A 20702-nucleotide genomic window follows, 5' to 3' on the forward strand; every position below is an offset into this window, starting at 1 on the left:
TTAGTTTTAGATAATGAAACTAGACATCTTGTATTATCTTTTAAAGACAGAATGCGGTATCTTGAATGAGGATACGTGTATATGTGGTCCCAGATACACAGTTAACAAGTAGCTGAACACTGACCATATGTTTCTATTAATCTAGACCTGTAAATTCTTCCCATAGTATAATCAGATACACAAAGATCTATCAAAATCAAAATATCAAATCTAGATGTTCTGCTTGCTTTAGTTTGCAGAAATTATATAAAACATTGGTTAAAATGTCTCTTTCAAAGAGTAGCAGAAGTGGTAGGCAAATCACATACTCTGTACCAAAGGTAATTACTGGAAAAACTCTTTGAACTTATTTGTGAATGAGAGATCCTTGAAATGCAATATAGAAGTGGCAAATATCTTAATTATTTGATTATACAGAACTTTGATTTAATTTGTGAGCCACCAGTCTTTTAATACTGATTAGCTCTGAATATCTGCTTTTCTGCACTTCAGACATGTGTGTATTTGTTATGTAAGGTCAATAAACTTTAATAGAAAATGGAGTAAGTTAATAATTACCCATAGAACTCTGGGGAAAAAAAAACAACTAAAGATAGAATTTTGGCTAGATGTTGTGATTGTGAACTGGAAACTAGCTATATAAGCAGTCCTTTTTAAATCCCTAATTTCTGATTGCCTAAACCAATGTGAGAAACAAGTTAATTTTGAAATTAAAAGTAAACAAGCTATTCATAGCATTTGTCACAAGATCCTGTACAATTATTGATGACAAACTGATGACTAGCTGCAATTCAGAATAATATATGTATATACTGGGTATCAGGATCTTCTGTTATCATCCTGTTATGTCAAGTCTTTGTGCCTTAATTTCCCTAGCTGTAAAGTGGGAAATAATGCCTAGTTCAGCAGGTGTTGTGATGAAAAGTTAATGTTTGTAAAGTGTGCTAAAGATGTAAAACTGCTATATGGCTATGAGACAAAGCCCATGAAAGTCAATATGCAGCATTCTGGTGCCGTCAGCAGGCTCTGGATCAATGCTAAGTAATATTAACAACAACTAGGTAGAGAGAGATTTTTCAAAAGCATTTAAGTGAGTAGGACACACAGCTCCTATTGAGTTTCACTGAGACTTGGGCACTGGCTACCCTTCACCTCCCTTGAAAAGCCCAGCACTCATAACTACAAATGGAAGGAATGAAAAAAAAAACAGGTTAATAAAAAGTCACTATTTTTGTTCTAAATGGCTGTATTTTAAACTAAATAAATAATGAAAAAGACAATATCAGTATTTTCCTTTATTTGAAGTTCCATAAAAATATAGAAATCACGGCAAAAAAGGTCATGTATAAAATCAGCATAAATCCATTTCCTCTACATGCAGGAAAAAAGAGCAGTTATCCATTCAAAATTCATGCTTGGGAATGAAATACAAGTCTATGCCATATACATTAAAAATTAAAACCAGAGATATATACCCCAGTTCAGCAAGGTACTCAAGCATGTGCCAAATTTAAGCACATGAGTATTTTCACTGACTTACCTGGAACTACTCATGTTCTTAAATTAGGCACATGCTTACATACCCTGTGCTGAACAAAGACCATAGTTCTCATTTTCATATTTTTCCCTATTTAAATATAATACAAGTTTCTGTTTAAATTGCTTTCTACATACTTCTTGGTACTTTCCCCCCCGTTTCAAATATATCTTTATTTAAAAAAATTTCAGGCAGAAAATAACATGGTAACACACACCAATGCAATTGGATGAAAATATTGATTAGAAATGGAGTGAAACTGAAAGTAATAATCAGAACCCCCACTGAAGTCCTGTCTCTGCAATCAAAGGCCCCAGTCCTTCACATACTTATTCATGTGCTTCACTTAACCACTGTGAGCAGTCCCATATCTGTCACGTGCATAAGTGTATGCAAGCTCGGGGCCTTAATACGTAGGCACTAAATGGTAATTAACAACACTCGTAATATTTTTACTGTGTCATAACTGTTCCAAAAAGCATTAAGGTGACTTCTCCTATTCACAACACCTTCCAGCTTTGATTTTGAACAAAATTCACTTGGGTTTTCCCAAATTTCATAAAAATAAATATTTACATTCAGATATACATTACTTTCCCCTCCTTCTGAGTAAATGTGTTTCCCTTTTGCCAACATTTAAATATCAAGAAAAAAATGAACTGACTAATGGACAGTTCTGTAAAAAAGTGAGCTCCCTCATTTCTCACCAAATAGTGTATAAGCAAGGCCCCAGTCAGCAGCAGTAAAGTCAGCAGAAATTTTAGCATCAACTTCAGTGGAAGTGGGATCTGGCTCTTGATGTCAAATTTTAACCTGCACCTCCAGTTTTGAGTCTGCAATTTTACAACATGATTTAGGTCATTTACCTGATAGCACCTGCAAATCAGGTCCTATAGATGTCTAAGTGATCTCAATTATGCCTGAATCTCTAGCCCTACATTTCTGCTCACAGTGGTGGAAAGAAGAGGGAGAGCTATGTTTGCTTCATGTGTTATTTCATGACCAATAAAAGTAAGTAAAAATATGGACAATTAAAATGCTTGTGTGCATTACATCAAAGCTGGTGCAACATGTCAAAAAGTAACTGACTTCAGTATTCAGTGGTCTGCAGACAGCTCAGCTGTCTTGCTACTTACACTCCAAACTATGTGCCAAGGTGCAAGCATTGCTTTGAATGACAGGAAATGCTGATTTCACAGCTTCTGGCTATCACTCCTGTGAGTTCCATAAGCAGCATTTCTGGGAACATAACAGGTTTGGCTGCTTGGCTTCTCGGCAGGACTGTGCCCCTCTATTTTACTTTTATTTTGGCTTACATTGTGGCACATTTATTTTGGCACAGTGTGAAAAGAAAATCTTTACAGACAAGATCTGCAAATTATTTAGGTGTCTTGAGGAAATATTGCAACAGAAATTCTCATATTTTTCTCGGTGCCTGGACTGGAATCAGTACAGGGAAAATTTCCTTTCAATTTTATTATGTAAGCATTAAACCATAACTATAACCAAAATTCACAAAGAAGAGAGAAGAATGGCCATATTGGGTCAGACAAAAGGTCCATCTAGCTTAGTATCCTGTCTTCCAATAGTGGCCAATTCCAGGTGCTTCAGAGGGAATGAACAGAACAGGTAATCATCAAGTGATCCATCCCCTGTTGCCCATTCCCAGCTTCTGGCAAACAGAGGCTATGGACACCATCCCTGCCCAATTGAAATTACTTTTTCAAGGTAACATGTTAAATAGTTTTATCTTTTTCAAGTTTATTTTCAAGGCTACGGTATTAAAATGTTTCTTAAAAAGGTAAATACGTAACAGAAAGATGGGGCAGAAATCAAAATTCAGATTAGATGTTGAAAGATCTGGTCTCCTATGTGACGTCAACATATGCCGAACACCGATAAACCTACTATTCTTTGGGGTGCATTCACAGGAACAGGTTTTCCTAGCTCTGAGGTAGTGTGCACCTCACAGCTAGAGATCATTATCTGACTCAAATTATTTCTGAAATTCTGACAAATTCTTCCATTTGTAAATCTGCTAGAGCCTGGGATATTGCATATACAGCCCCCATCTCTGTGGAGAAAAGTTGTTTCTGGTCCTTTTAGATGAAAGGGAATGAAACTGATGAGTAAGGTCCAGAGCTCCTGCAAGACACTTTAGAACACAGGAGACAAACGGTTCATAGAAATTTAGTTTAACAACATTTTTGGTTGGTCATTACAGTGTTTTTCAAGACTTTTCTGGCTTTCTAATTATATCATCTCTGCATGTGGGTGATGGGTTTCGCCTTCATCAGCAATATCTTACTTATGATGAATTATACAGTAGGAGAAGGAAAAAACAAGGAAACATTATTCCTATTAATTGTCCACCATGAAAGCATTGCTATAAAACACTGTAAAGTCAGCTGCTTTTTTTCCCTTGGTCATATTTCTTATTTACAGAAATGACTAAGAAAATTCATGCCATTTTTACAAGCACAAGAAAATTGAGATCTTGAGATACTAAAAAGTTGCCAGTGTTGCTGGTAGAGATATAAATGATGCCTAGCAGAGCTGTCTGAGGGATATGTATTTTATGAGCGAGTATACTGTACAGTGCTGTATTTTGTGACCTTTGAAGACTTACTCAGGGTAGAAGAATCCTCCAAACCTAAGCCTGTTTGGTTAAATGGCGGGTCTGTGATTAGTATACGCTCCTGCCTTCCAGGTCCAGAAATGGTGGTCTGCCCTCTTACGCTTTGCATCCCTGAAACCTCAGCTGGAGTTGTGTAACTAGCCTGCAGCCCTGAGGTGGGTGTAACCACTCTTTCAGTTATCACCACATTCTGCCCCTCTGATAAATCGGGAATGCTTAGCGAGGCCTTTAGATCTGAACTAGGTACAAGCAGCCTCTCCCTCTCCCTCACAACAATGTACTGTGAATCAGGGAAGTTGTGAACTTTTAAGAGTTCAGGCATAGTGTCATCTGACCTAATCAGCCTTTCTGTTACCCGAACATTATGTCCATTTGGCAAGTCAGGAATTTCTAACATGTCCTGCAAACCAGAAGCCGGGGCGAGCACTCTTTCTGTTACAAGAATGCTCTCCTTAAACTGAGGATCAAGAACACTTGTGGTGGGTCGCTCCGTGGGGTCAGCAGCATAGGATGTTTCTGTCACTATAACATTGCTATTAGCCAAGGGATCAACAATAGGCCTAGCTTGTTGCAGGCCAGGCCTAGAGGCATAGGATGTTTCAGTGACCACCTCCCGTGTCACAGTTTCTGAACCTATGCTATTTACTCTACGCACAGGCTCAGGTGGTTGGAAGCCGGTGCCTAAAGAATAGGTATGTTCTGAACTGAAAGCATTTTGCTGATCTAAGAACAGTGGCAATGCATCATTAAGACACAAACCTGACTCATTCATGGCTGGACTAGCATTCTTGTCTTTCAACACATGTGAACTACGCTGGCTGACTTCCAGTTCTGCATGTTTGCCCAGACAGATATCTGCTAGGGTCTTAAATTTATCTCCTAAATCATCCAGAAAACGGTCATCCAAGTCATCTTCAATAAAGCTGCAGCAGCCAATGGAACCATGTGAGGAGTCTGCTTCTTCCTGACAGTAAAGCAAGAGACAGTCTTTCGCTAGTTGAGCTTCATCTTCACTAGCAAAAGCATCAGCTTTCTAAAATAAAGGAAACAAAAGCAAACAAAAACTGTTTAACAATGTTGTTTCAAAACTTTAAAGGGACATTACCAACTTTTAAAAAACAACTGCATTTTTGTTGGAATATTTTTTACTTAATATTGTTATAACAACATCTAAGGCCACATCTAAACTATGAGCGAGGGATGTGATTGCCCTGCTAACATACACATATTTGCACTAGCTCTCATTGTTCTAGGATGAGTATAAATCACAGTGTAGCCACGGTAACACAGGTAGCGACAGCAGAGTCACAAGCTGTACTGATTACAAACCCACCTGAAACTGGTGGGTTTGTACTTGGCACAGCTAAACCATGCCCCCATTGCTGCTACCCATGCAACCCTGTCTACACTGCTATTTATTTTCATCCTACCTCAGGGAGAGCTAGTACAAGTATGTATGCACGAGCAGGGGAATCATAGCCCTATCTTGTAGTACAGACTTACCCTCAACATACTATAACTAAAAGCCAACAGAAGAAAAGAAGATTTCGGTCTTTTTGCGTAGATGGCAGCAGTTGGTGTCAGTCAGTTTGCGGATTCCTCTTTGTAAGTGGATATTTCACAAAGCAATTGATGGTGCGGAGAAAAACATGTAAACCAAATAGGAAAATTTGACTAAATCCCCCCAAATTATCAGCAGGATTCAGAGACAGTAGCTAAAACCAGTTTGTACTCACTAGAGAGTGATTTAAAATTGATAGGGCCCTTAAAAATATTTCACTTTTTTAGAGCAAATCAACTATTATTACACTGGTGTCCATTTATGCTCTTCCTTCCTTCATCTCCCCAAAAATGTATCCCTTCATTCTTTTGGAGATGCGCTAGAAAACTTAATTGGTGCTTTTCATCACTAATTTCTATGATGTATTCAAATCATTCAGTTCATACAAGGTGTAATAGCTGGAAGTGGAAAACAGTGCATTCTGGTTTAAATGTGCAGCATTTGTGTAACACTAAAACCCTGATCCTGCAAAGACTTAATGTGTGTAACTTTACTTGTAGCAATCATCCTATTGAAGCCAAAATAAAGGCACATGGTTATGTCTTTTGCCAGATTGGGCCTAAGGAAAACATGGCAGATTGTGATGACAACATTTATTTTAAAACAAAATTTATATCATATAAACAATCCTGATAATTCTATTTCAAACCTAAAAATATTTTAATGGCCTTTAACAACTTGTTTCCACAAGATTTACTTATTTTAAAAAAATAACATCAATATATTGATGTTCTCAAGCAGGACTCTTACCTCACTGAAGTATTCTCTGAAAAATGCTTCATTTATGCCCACTTCAGGTCCTGTCATCATGGCCCGTCCAGCTCCCATTGCCATGGCCCCGTCAGCTCCCATTGCCATGGCCCCGTCAGCTCCCATTGCCATGGCCCCGCCAGCTCCCATTGCCATGGCCCCGCCAGCTCCCATTGCCATGGCCCCGCCAGCTCCCATTGCCATGGCCCCGCCAGCTGCCATGGCTCCATATTTTGCACCAGAAAGAAGTTGTCTTTGCTCTTCCCATCTCCCACTGCTCATGTTAGCATTACTATAGCGTCCGTCAATATGAGATCGAGAACTGCCTCCTCCTGTAGCAGCTGCCTCTGCACCCATCACTGCTGCTGCTCCACTGCGCACATTTGCTGCTGAGTTGTCCAACACAGTGGGAGCAATGAGGGTTAGCATTGCCTAAAAGAATAATTAAAATACAACATGAAACATGCTCTGTGCTGCTCATGGAATTCTCTAAGCAGTTTGGCTGAGGATCCAGGAGTGAGGTGGTTGGCATGATTGTTTGGTTTGGCATTAGACACTTTGTTACAACGGGCAAAGTGCCCCCTGAAAAAGGGTGCAGACTTTATGACGGTGTAGCCAAGGAAGCTCACAAAAACCATTTTAGGGCTACATTATATCATTCCCTACTAAAACCAATAAGGGGTAAGTAAGAAAATCAGGTTTCAGAGTGGTAGCCCATGTTAGTCTGTATCAGCAAAAACGAGGAATCCTTGTGGCACCTTAGAGACTAACACATTTATTTGGCATAAGCTTTTGTGGGCTAAAACCCACTTCATCAAATGCATGGAGTGGAAAATACAGCATATATATATACACACACACACACACACACACGCCGAACATGAAAAGATGGGGGTTGCCATACCAACTCTAATGAGAAAAATCGATTAAGGTGGGCTATTATCAGCAGGAAAAAAAAACTTTTGTAGTGATAATAAGGATGGCCCATTTCAACCAGTTGACAAGAAGGTGAGAGTAACAGTAGGGGGAAAAATTAAAGCATGGGGAAATAGTTTTTTGTTTGTGTAATGACCCATCCACTCCCTATTCAAGCCTAATTTGATGGTGTCCAGTTTGCAAATTAATTCCAGTTCTGCAGTTTCACATAGGAGTCTGTTTTAGAAGTTTTTTTTGTTGAAGAACTGCCACTTTTAGGTCTGTTATTGAGTGATCAGAGAGAATCAGGAAACTCTAGCGAGCTTACTTGGCGAAATTTTTCAAAATGCTCCTTTCAGTGAAAAAGGCATGTGATCTCATGCCGCACCCTAAACCCTCAGATCCTAGAGCCTCTGCAGGTTCTGCCGGCCCTTCTATGATGCTGCCTGGCCGCCTTCTCTCTCATGGCAGCTTGGCCACATTGCCACTCTCTCTTTCACCAGCAGCTTTTCCAAGGGGGATGCAGGCTCTAAGGAAAAGCTAACTCCCCACTAATTCCACCTGGATATTTACCAGAGTCAGGAGGGATGATGCCAATGTTAGTAATTACTCATCGGTTCTGCACAGACCCCACCTGAGCCTCAGCCTTATGCAGTTGACACACTGGGGCTTTGTGGGGCAGCCAGTTAAATCATATTTTCTCTCCTCCATACCTCACTGAAAGGGAACACTGGGCACTTAAGTTTGGATACCGCCCACAGACTTTAAATTAAGAGGCTATGAAGCTTCCCATTCCACCATTTTTCTGCTGCATTAATACACCCACCGACTGGAATTGACACTTCTTCCCTTGTGAATGGAAATATTTCTCTCTTTTGTGGTTCAGGTACTGGATGCACCCCAGTATTTCTCCCACACTCCCACTCCTCACTTTCCACTCAGAAAAACAGTATCATCATGGCAGATGTGGCAATTTCCTGCAATACATAAATTTAAATTGCCCAAAGGTGTTATTGTGGGCTCGGGATTGTATGTAATTCCGTGGGGTAGGATGACCAGAGTTCTTCCAGGAATTAAGAACAGTGAGGAATGATTAGGCAAATTCACCCAGGTTGTAACACCTCCCTAGAAGTACCAACATCTGCAAAGGCTCACATACTGATTCAAACTGGATTCTCCAAAGGCCAACAAAGAAAGGGCTTTTGAATAAATACCCTGAGTTTACACTGACTCTCAGGGCCTTCTTTCTGATCCAGAAAACAGACAGGATCTTTTATCCAAGGTGGTCAGGTAGGAGGGAGAGGGTGCCCAGTCATTGTGGAAGGGTTTGAAGGAGTGACTTTTACCAGAGCTACTACTGGAGCTGTTGGGGATAGGGGGTGGTGAACTCTGGTAGACTTATTAGTAAAAACAATAAAAACCTATACATGTGCTATGTTTTCTCTGGAATGCTTTCACCTTAAGAATATACGTGTATACTTTGGAAAAGCTTGCGGTAACTTGTAACTGTGAGCAACTGCAACTGTCATAGCCTTTGGGAAGAAAGCAAAGGATAGACGCAATCCTGTTAGGCAGTCTGGCTTGCTGGAGAACTCACGGTGTAGATAGAACTATGCAGCTTGGAAAAAACCCTGTTCGGTCTCCACCCAGGAGAGGTGATGGATGGGGAGCCAGAAGGCAAAAGCAAGTGCCACTGATGGACCACGAGGAGGAAATACAGGTGCAGTTGTCATGAACTGTGAGAATCACTATTTGCTTGATTATTTCACTCTTCTTTTCCTTTGCAATTTAGACACTTTGGTTGATATATCTAGAGTGACGTATGGAATTTAGCCACACATTTTTTAATTAATTAATGTTAACATGTGGCTAAATCTCCTGCACTGCTTTGAAATCTCAACCCACAATCTAAAACTGACACCAAGTGAGAAATTGAAATACTTAGGTTAAAAGAAAACAAAGATGATATTGGGCTAAGGTATACTTGCCTTGTCTTCAGGTGCTGCCCCTTCACTGTTCCATTTACGTAACATCTCTTCACTACTGTCAGGTATTGCTGTGAATCCTTTAGCACCTGATCCACAATGGCAAAACAGCAGTAAGAGTGGCACAACTGTAGGGGAACACAATGTATCATTAAATGTCCAATAACTAGAGCTCAAATCATGTTTAGGTAACTGTCTGTAGTTAGGTAATAAACATCTGGTCTGTCTGCGCATGCACACAGGGTAGATGCAAGTTTTCCAGAAATTTAGCGATTTAATGCAGAGTTTATTTAGTTATGGTCAATAGATAATGAATGTGTACTATGGCTCCGATTCTGCAAATACTCATGCATGTGCTTAACTATGTACATATAAAGTAGTCCCACTAAAGTCACCACCTTGCCGAACTGAGCCCTAAATACCATTAAGTCCACCTCCTCCAGTTTTTGTTTTTTTTTTGTTTTTTTTGCTATAAATAGCTGACTCAATATACAGAACATCTTGCCACTGCCTAAGTAGAGGATTCCACCCCAGTCTGCTTGTGTTTTCAGCTGGGTTACTGGAGTAAGGAAACAGAGTTGACACTTTGAAGAGGGGCCTTTGAAGAGGGGAGGCAGCAGCCATGGTGACATTATTTGAAGGGAATGGGAAGGCTCTGGTGGTGATTCAGTGGACCATAAGAGGAGCCCTAAGAAAAACCAAAAGGATTTCTCAATGCTTTATTATCCTCCTTTAGCATATCATAAGCAAATGTTAATTGTTTGTTTAAAAGCCACTGGAAAGACTGAAACAGTTTCCTATTGCCGCATCCTAGTTCTAATACTTCCAGGGTGAAATCCTGGCGCCACTGAAAGTCAATGGGAACGGTGCCATTGACTCCAGTGGGTTCATGATTTCACCCACAGAGTATACTTAGATTATAAACCCCTTGGGGTAGGGACCATTGCTTCTTTGGTGTCTTGTATTCCATAGAACATGCAGTCAGTGCTTAAGAAATAATATAAAACAGTTACTTACGTAGCAATAATAAAATTGCCAAGATAATTAGTGCAATTGCTCCAGCTCCCAGCCCAACTGAAGAGTTGATTAGTCTGTCTTGACAGGAACCCCCATTCACACAGGTACAAACTGTCAGTGTAAGGATCTGCTTTTCAGCACAGCTTAAACCTTGCATATCTTTCACTAAAATTTGAACTTTATTTGTGCTGGGCTTTACATCTTGTGGTAGTAACAGCTGCATGGTTGTTGCTTTGTGGGGACAGGACCGGGGTAAAGGAAAAACATAAATCAGTGAAACAAGAACTGGGTGGAGAGAAAGTTAGTAATCACTCTCTAACTAAAGAAAAACAAACAAAAAATTCTACCAATGCAATAGAATTGACTTTAATTCACAACCAATTGCTATTTTCATCATATAATTCACACTCTGGCAAAAAAGAACCAATGTTTATTTCTAATTTCTATTGACTGTGGAAAAGCCTTGTTAAAATTTGAATTGTCCGTATGAACCCCCCCAAAATACTATTTGTCTTTGTAACAAGTTACAGTTGTCTAGTCCTCTCCCACTTTCAGAAGGTAAGAAGGGCCCTGACATAATGGAAACACTGCAATTGTGCTGAGAAGGTGGGAGCAGGTTCCTAGGAGTATCCCTATAGGTATAATGAAGAACAGCTCTGCAACATGTCTGTGTGCATTGATTTTTTGGGGTGGGTATGGGAATCAAAGGATTCTCCCTCATTCCCTGATTAGATGTGAGCACAAGTGCTTGGGAGGATTTCTCCCCAGCCATGCCCTCATGGAGATCGTGTATTATTTGGGTTGGGCACTGCGGGACTGATTCTGGATAATACGGACATGTTTAACTTACCATCCAAAACAATGTAGCTGCAACTATGTGGGCTGCAGCAAATGTGAAGGCTGTAAACGCTAGTTAGGCAGCAAGCAAGCTAATCTGATCTGGAGAGGTGTTACTCTGCTGTGGCAGCCCTCTGGCAAAGCTCTGCAGTGGTGAATTGTAGAGCTGCCTAGGAAGTGGAGGATCAGCAGTTGAGCAAAAGAGCTCTTTGATTTACCTGGAGCACTTCTTCTAAAGTACCTGCACAGGTATTTGGGTGTGGCAGTGTGCAATGGGAGGCTGCGGGAAGTGGCGCAGGCCGAGGGACTTACTGGCTGCCACTTCCCGCAGCCCCCATTGGCCAGGCACCGCGAACCGCGGCCAGTGGGAGCCGCGATCGGCCGAACCTGCGGACGCGGCAGGTAAACAAACTGGCCAGGCCCGCCAGGGGCTTTCCCTGCACAAGCGGCGTCCCAAGTTTGGGAAACACTGATCTAGCTCATGTGCAGGGTGCATGGCAGTTTCCTATTTCTCCATAGCTCAACTGTTGAACTGAACTGCCATTCAGGAATGTGAGCCCTGCAGCTGACTGCAGTTATATGGCTGCAAATTCAGTCACGCAGAGAGGAACATCTGTCACCTAAATGCTGTGGGGACACGGGGAGGGAAGGGGTCTTAGTTCCAATATCATTCTCAAGAGCCCAATTATAATACACAAGTGATCAGGTTACACAGAACCACTTCAACTCCAAAATACATAATTCTGTATTCCATGGCCATTAGAAATGAACAAGGGAGGAGACAAACTTCAAACTCTTGATGCGTCTCCTAGTGTGGCACAGCAGATGTGCATGTCCTTTTTGGCTGGATCAAGCCCTAAGTTTCTGATCTGACCAGAGTTAACAAAATGTGATATAAATGCAGAACTACAAAGAACTGAAAATTATTTTACTAAAATGTTTATTATAAATCAAATTGATACTTTCTTACCATTTATGTCTCCAATTACCCATTTATTTGCCATCCCTTCAGGCTCATCAATGACAGTAAAAGAGAAGGGAGCACTATTTGGATAAGCATCTCGATCCTCAGCTGTAAAACTGAAGAATTTTGCATCTGAACACACAGTCTGTGCTGGAGTCACAATGGTTGGACAATTATCATTGGCATCCACAACCTGAATTACAATGGTACCCATGGCTGTTTTCTTAGAATAATCTGCAAATATAAACGTGAAAGCTTAAATTCTTGTGTGTGTGCAAAAAATTTTGCTTTTAAAAATATTTCATACTTTTTCCAGGATTATAAAAAGCAGTAATAGGAATTTAGGATCTAATCCTGCTTCCATTGAAGTCAATGGTAGTTTTACCTTTGATTTTAATGGGGTCAGGATTTAACTCTTAATATTTACAGAAATATCTGCAAGGTTATACTAAATCTACATCTATTTCTAAATCTAATACATTTTAAAAACTAAGTAAAACAGAACTATAGTTCAAAAGTACCATTACAAACAACAAATGAGATACAAAAAGAGAACACGAACCACATACTTCAAAAGACAAAGACCATGTATTTGAGAGTTCTTTTTGCATTGTATTCAAACAGCATAGGACTACTGAGACTTTTCAAATTTTCTACTCATAATACTGAGAGATTTCAACACTTCCACTTTGACAAGCGGTATTTCAATTAAGCCTGTTCTGGACACAAACATTTCTTGCAATGTAGTCCTATCAATAAATAGGTAATAGCCCCTAAGCAAAAAGGGTTTAGGATCAAATGACAGATTTAAAAAAAAAAAACAACCAACCAACCAAATTCAAAACCAAATTTTACACTGTCAACAAAGCCTTTAGGTCAGATTCTGAGATGCATCTCTTTGGATATATCTATATTGCAAATGAAGGTGGGAATGCAGCCCGGTAGAATCATAGAATATCAGGGTTGGAAGGGACCTCAGGAGGTCATCTAGCCCAACCCCCTGCTCAAAGCAGGACCAATCCCCAGCTAAATCATCCCAGCCAAGGCTTTGTCAAGCCTGACCTTAAAAACCTCTAAGGAAGGAGATTCCACCATCTCCCTAGGTAACCCATTCCAGTGCTTCACCACCTTCCTAGTGAAAAAGTTTTTCCTAATATCCAACCTAAACCTCCCCCACTGCAACTTGAGACCATTACTCCTTGTTTGGTCATCTGCTACCACTGAGAACAGTCTAGATCCATCCTCTTTGGAACCCCCTTTCAGTTAGTTGAAAGCAGCTATCAAATCCGCCCTCATTCTTCTCTTCTGCAGACTAAACAATCCCAGTTCCCTCAGCCTCTCCTTATAAGTCATGTGCTCCATCCTTCTCGTACTGTGGGGCCCAAAACTGGACACAGTACTCCAGATGAGGCCTCACCAGTGTTGAATAGAGGGGAATTATATCCCACTACCCTCATTAACTTACACCTAGCAAAATTAACTATACAGCAGACAAACAATTAGAGAACCAGACGGATTAACAATAGAAAAGTAGGGGCCATAAAGATAAAATGTACAGAAATGAGGGTTTCACAACCACAACTATTGAGAAGTGATTTCTTGCCAGACAGGATGCTATCAAACTAAGTTTTCTTTAACATCTTTCTCTGGAGGTGATGGGCATTATCAGGACAGGATGGTATTCCGAACAGCCCAGTAGCACCTTATTTCAATGTGACCGTTCGCTTGCCAGCTTATGGCTGCCTCTGCTGCTTAGCCAAAGGCCTTAGCTGAAGAACAGGGCCTCAGACTGTCACAGTGAGAGAAGGCCCTTACACTGGCAGACAGTGATTTTGATTCTTTCTTTTGTACCTCTATAACTAGCTAAAGGATAAACATATACCTAAATTCTTAAAGTATCGGCCTTTACAGACAGGCCTGAAAAGCCCCAGCTCCTGGAAGCGTGTGATGAGGTGAGACTCTCGGCTTTCATTTTCTATGCAATGGAAGATTCTAGCCCTCTCGGCTGCAGAGAAAATCTAGAAAAAGTGACCCAAGTGCCACCTACAGGTCTGAGCAACCAAAACCCAAATAGAAACAATCTAATATTTATTATTATTACATTTCATAGAGTCATAGAAGATTAGAAAAAGACTTCAGGAGGGTCATCCAGTCCAATCCCCTGCTCAAAGCAGGACCAACACTAACTTCATGATTTTGAGGAGCCTGACTTGTGCTTTGTAAATGCAGGGGGTTGGCAATACTGTGCCACACTTCTAGTTTCCCCGGAGGTGCTCCACTCCTTTGCCCCCTAGGGCACATCATAGAATATCAGGGTTGGAAGGGACCTTAGGAGGTCATCTAGTCCAACCCCCCAACATCACTTAGGGCAGGCCAGGGGGTGGTCACTTAAGGAGAGGAGGAAGAGCAGGGGTGTGGCCACTGAGAGGGATCGGGCGGGTGCAGGTAACAGTGATAGAGAGGATGCGGTGGCATGAGCTAGTCTCCCAAAAAGAAGCCTGCCTGGTTATGTGCTTGTGTTGCTGGCCTGAGCCAGGGTGCATACTGCCATATCTTCACTGCTATTGTTATCTGTGCTAGCTAGATTAAAAACTGGTGCAGGTACCTGTGCGACAATCATGCTATCATTTGCGGTTAGCCACACCTTTCAGAGGCACAGCACATAACTTGCAGACCAGTGGGAGGAAGTGCTATTTGGCTTTAAGCCACTTCTATACTTCCTGGATTCTGGACTGCTCTGGGGGGCCAGAACAGCCCCCAGCATAATTTAGACAGTCTTGGGGAACTGTCCGTGTTATGGCAACCTGTCCCTGGCTTTCTACAGGTGTAGAATCTTCACAGTGGTATGTGCTGTGGCCCCACCCCCACTTCAGGCCAGTACTTGCAAGGTCTCCCACAGTTTTTGTGCCAGGAAAATTCTCCCCAGTTGGAACTGTGGCTTTCAGAACCCCTTTTTGCTGCTCCTACCCTTTTACCTAGCATACAGGGGTCAGAGTGGGGTGGGAATCTCACACTTTAATCATCTTGCAAAACAGCTACAAAAAGGAAACAAATCAAAATGTTGAAATAAAACAATGTACAGAATTTAGAAACCTTTTTATATTTATATGTGGTGTTAAAAATAACAGCAAAAACTTCTTCCAGACACATTTCCAGAATGCATAAGGACTTCAAACTGAACAAGGAAGTGACCATAATATACATAAACATTGCAGCCAAAGGAGCCCTGCCTGCTTATGCCAGAGAACCTGACCTTTACACTATTAAGGATTAGACTATACAGCCCTTGCATGTTGGTGAGCATTTGCTTTCATTTTCATGGGAGTGCTCATCAAGAGAAGGCTGTAATATTTAGCCCAGGGATCGGCAACCTTTGGCATGCGGCCCTTAGGGTAAGCCCCCTGGCGGGTTGAGCTGGTTTGTTTACCTGCAGGTTCGGCTGATCGCAGCTCCCACTGGCCATGGTTCGCCACTCCAGGCCAATGGGGGCTGCGGGAAGCGGCAGCCAGCACATCCCTGGGCCTGCGCCACTTCCTGCGGCCCCCATTGGCCTGGAGCGGCGAACCGAGACCAGTGGGAGCTGTGATCGGCCAAACCTGCAGACGTGGCAGGTAAACAAACTGGCCCGGCCCAGCAGAGGGCTTACCCTGGCGGGCCGCATGCCAAAAGTTGCCGATCACTGATTTAGCCTGAAATGGGTACTGATCAGATGGTAAGACTACTCTCTTGCTGTGCAACATTAGGGTCAGGCCTCAGCAATACAAAAAGCTTGTAAAGAAAGGTTTATGAATACACAGGACATGACATCTAATGCCTCACAACTTACCATTAGGTATGGCCAGAATGTTGACGGTGTAGGTACCATTAATTAAATAAGATGACTCATAATCAGGTATTTTTATTAGCTTGATTTCAGCTGTAGTAGAATCTATCATAATCCAATTATCTTCATCATTTCTTTTGACATATCTGTTAGAATTTTTTTTAAAAAAAAAATCAAATTATAATGAGCAAGACAACCATGGGGGCTGAAGCTGCTTTGCACGCACACACACACACACATCAAATATTTGCTCTACACCACTGTATCTGCATGTTCATGGGATTTCTATAGGTTTCATCCTAAATTTAAGTCCACAGTCTGAAACCAAAAGTGTCATTGGTATACTTGTAGATTTACTAAATGGATACATCAATACAGACTGTTTCTGTAGGGAGATGCACTTCTCATCATATGAACTAACACAAAACCAAATTATTTAAAAATTAAAAAGTCCATACTTTTATATTACAGTATAAATGAGATGGGTATTCTACATAAAACCCTGTAGAATACCCATCTCATTTATACTGTAATAATTATTAGACACATCTATCAAACAGCATGACTATGAAATAATTTCAGCCTAGTGATTGTTTGATACAAAGATTTAATATTACATTCTATAAATGGCAACGTTGCTAATTAATAAAAATATGATGCTTACGTGATATGTTCTGCTACTTTTGAAGTGTCTTCATCATAGGCTTGATATTTCCCAATAATCTGGTTTATAGTCATAGTCTCATGTGTCTCAATCACCATTGTGTGGGGTTTGAATACAAGGCCCTCTGGAACATTTTTTACCTTAATCGTTACTGGAATTGGTTTTACTTTGTAGGTACTACTAATTGATTTGTGAAATGCTGCTTTATTTGTAACGACAACGCTCAAGTTCATGCTTTGTATTTCCTCATAATTGATCTCCTGCAACAAGCGCACACACACACAGACACAGACACAAAAACAAACTTCACTCAAAAAGTAAACACAGAATTTGACATTGAAATAATGTTTAAAAGTTCAATCTTTAAAAACATTTTCTTTGTCAAAAAAATGAATGGATTAAGGCTAGCTAAAGGTGCCCGATTGACGGCACCCGAAAAAATAAGTATTATTTAAACTTGTCAAGTCTCTTTTCAATATATGTCAGGTATATCAAATAGTATACAGAATAAGGATACAATATCTTGTTATTTGTATGGATAAACTAAAAGTAATAGCTTCAGGTTGCTGACTTTGGAGAGAACACTATCTTCTGGCCTTGGGGATGGACTCTCGCTCCGTGCGTCACAATTGGAAAAAGGATGTAGAATGCACCAGTTTCAGACTAGCTGTCATATATTCTAGCTTTTGCCCTCTAATCATTATCATATTTAGCACTCAAAGTGCTTTTCATCTGTAGGTCTTAAATCACTTTATAAAAACATAGTTAAGCATTGTTACCCACAAATTAAAGAAAGGGAAACCAAACCACAGAGATATAAGACCTGATATGCTGAGAGTTGCTGAGCATCCTCAACTCGTGTGGACTTTTGGGGAAACTGAGGATGCTCAACAGCCATAAAATCAGGCTCTAAAATGATTTACCTGATGTCACACAGAGAATCAATGACAGAGTTAAGAATGGGACCCAGGTCTCCTAAACTGAAGGGAAACATGCTTTCCTCTGTTTTTATACTCTGTACATACAATTACTCAGTACATCGAGATAAAATATAGAAATGGAGGAGTGTTCCACCAGTACATTATTTGCCATTCACATGCTGGTAGAATGTAAATCATTTTCGTTAAAATTAATATCCAGTGTAATTTATTCTAATATTTAAAAAAGTCTCGTTATGATTTAAAAAAAGAAAGAAAGAAAAAAAAGACACTCTACAGTATACACTTACCTTCACAAGAGTCAAAACTCCTTCATTTGTTTGAGCATCTGTCTCTATATGGAAATAATCCCCTTCATTCCCAGAGGCGATTGTGAAGTTTGCCAGCCAATTATCAGAGAATTTTTCATCTTTGTCAAATACTTTCAGTCGCATAATTTCCACATTTGCTCTGTTTTCCTCGACACTGCCTTCATACTGCAATCATACAACATGGCTTTTAAAAAATGTTAAATCTACTCTAGTTCACTGTGGCAAAATGAGTCCTTTGTGTGCCATGTGATAGTAAATTACCTGTTACTATCAGACATAGGAACATACAGAAGCTGTTAAACAAACAAATACTTACTGTCTGCCTTTCAAGAACAGGAATATTGTCATTGACATCCAAAATCTTGATTTTTACAGTACAGTTTGTAGCTAGCCCAATTTGTTCTCCATCTCTGTCTCTTGCTTCTACAGTCAAAGTGTAGCTACTTTGTTCCTGTGTCACATTCAAAAAATAAGTGTTTAAATCTATACAGAAACCAATTACAAAATATTTTTTGCTCCAGTACATTATCTCTATTATTTCATTGATACGGAATGGCTGACTATGGCAGTATGTTTAATTAATATTAAATTTCATTCATCATAACCATCCTGATAACTGAATTGTTCCACCAGAGTCCTGAGCTCAGGAATGCACTTAGCATTTTCCCAAATAATTGAGTAAATGGAGGGTGGAAAGAATTTGAGAAAGATAAAAGAAACAAGAACAACCACCCCAGCACAAAGGGCTTTGGGAATTTTATGATTGTCCTTTAATTGGGATTAGGAAATGGTCACTCCATAACTGGAGGAAAGGGAAAGTTAATGAATATTATATATGATAAAATAATTATTGTTAAATTATTACACACAGATTACAGAAATTAGTAAAGGTTTAGACTAATAGTTTAGTTATTTCCCTTCAGTTTTTAGTGAACTTCATGATTATGGTACCCATGAAAATGTCAGACTGATAGTACTGGCTAGAGCTAGGCCTGCTATAAAGGTAGAATGTACAAAGGGGCTTAGGTGCCTACGTCCCCTTTTTAGGTGCCACCGTAAGCCACAAAACTCCTACTCAGCTGCTGCCTAATGCTATAGGCACCTTAAGTCTATTGGCATTTAAGCTTTTGGTGCAAAAGTTCCCTAGGTGCCTACGTTTCTGCCTCTGGGCATGTACACTGCTGCCTCACTCTAGGCACCCAGGCGTCTGTCTCCCCACTATGCCCCAGAGTGATCCACAGATGAGGGAAAATACATATGTTCTTCCACCTAAATTGTATGAGGGGCCCAATCCAGTAAGCGTGCCGAAAGCCCACTTAACTCCACAAAAAACAGATGGGGGAAGGAAAAGAGGAGGACCTCCTTTATAACCGTTAGCCCAGTGGTTAGGGTACTCATCCAGGATGTGGGAGGCCCTCCATTCAAGCCCCTTTCTGCCTGATGAGGTGAAGGGAATTGAACAGGGGACACCGGGCCAATACTCCCCTCCCCTGTGCAGTTGAGGACAACTGGGTAAGCAGAGCCTTAACTCTTAACCCCCCAAAATGCACCAGCCAGCACAGCTGAGCAGACACAAAGGGAGAAAGCCGATGTAGGAAAAGGGCTAGACCTTCAGTTCCAGGAGGGCCATGGAGATGGAGGTTGGGGGTCAGAAGATCTATGTATCCAATCCTCACCTAGTGGGCAGGATGAAGCAGCAATGAGGGAAGAGAGTTGAAAGAGTGTTGTTAAAACTCTGGGAAAGAGCCAATATAAGACAGTAGTTTACCTCTCTGTCAAGGTATAACATTGCTGTTACAACCTCACCGGTGGTTTTCTTAATACTGAATGCAGGTGGCAGAGAAGAATCTTGAAGAATCTTGAAAGCAATTCTGGAATTTAGATTATTCGGCTCATCTGCATCGGTTGCTTTTATCCTCATCACAAGTGTACCTGAGAATTAAAAAAATTATATATAGAGAGAGATTTATATTGCCCTTGTTCATGTATTGGCAAGTATCATTTATAGAATACAAAATGGAGAGTTTTCAGACCCATTTAACTGTTTTGTGTTGTACTTCTAATTACTGTTTTTATTAAGAGATGGAGAAATGTCTTATTTTTATTTTTTAACACTATGTCATTAGATAGTATGTACAACCAAACAAATGCACATCATGGATATACATACTACAACCTCAGTATGACAAACGGCCTAATATGGGTGGTCTTTACCTAAAAGTTTTTAAAAAATGATAGAAACTTCATGGGTATAATTTAATACGAACAGAAAACAGACAAAAAAGTCCTTTTAAATTATCTGCCCTACCTCCCATGCCTGACTCTCAAACTGGTTGCTTGATGAAAACAGTCCTTTGACCATCATGTACATTTGCCACTACCCTCTGTTGGCTACGGTCAGAACTACTCATTTATATATCATAGGATTTATAGTGCTAGCATATAATGGAAAGTCTCTTAGCTCAAGTGACAGGAGTCTGTCCTTTTGAAGAAGGCGGATCTTAGTTCAAACTGGGGTCTCTAGTTAGACACTTAAATCTATATTTAATTTTGCCTGAATCCTACCTGATTTTCAAAGCTGATCACTAAAGAGCTCCCATTTGAATTGAGGGAGCTCAGCACCTCACAAGAGCAGACCCTCAATAACCTCTTCCATATGATCACCATCAGGCTAAAATAGATACAGTATAAAAGATTTATCAAGCTGTTTTCCCAACACTCCTTTCTTAACTACTGACAACAGATGTTTTCACCTCCCAGAG

At 40.5% G+C, this 20702-nt stretch overlaps 1 protein-coding gene across 1 annotated transcript in view; it reads right to left on the reverse strand.

Moving 5' to 3' along the window:
• Nucleotides 1–1280: 1280 nt before the first annotated feature.
• The window catches only part of DSG2 (desmoglein 2), a 44520-nt gene continuing 25098 nt past the window's right edge, over nt 1281–20702 (reverse strand). Inside the window, exons 6-15 of the mRNA XM_048840526.2 lie at nt 19709–19872; nt 18257–18391; nt 17920–18105; nt 16692–16951; nt 16031–16173; nt 12211–12438; nt 10404–10634; nt 9390–9514; nt 6487–6918; nt 1281–5208 (exon numbers count right to left, since the gene is read on the reverse strand). Coding sequence (XP_048696483.2) covers nt 4114–5208; nt 6487–6918; nt 9390–9514; nt 10404–10634; nt 12211–12438; nt 16031–16173; nt 16692–16951; nt 17920–18105; nt 18257–18391; nt 19709–19872 — 2999 coding nt within the window. The 3' untranslated portion in view covers nt 1281–4113. The remainder of the gene's footprint in view (nt 5209–6486; nt 6919–9389; nt 9515–10403; nt 10635–12210; nt 12439–16030; nt 16174–16691; nt 16952–17919; nt 18106–18256; nt 18392–19708; nt 19873–20702) is intronic.

The sequence above is a fragment of the Caretta caretta genome, chromosome 2 (assembly GCF_965140235.1).
Source record: "Caretta caretta isolate rCarCar2 chromosome 2, rCarCar1.hap1, whole genome shotgun sequence".
Taxonomy (NCBI): domain Eukaryota; kingdom Metazoa; phylum Chordata; order Testudines; family Cheloniidae; genus Caretta; species Caretta caretta.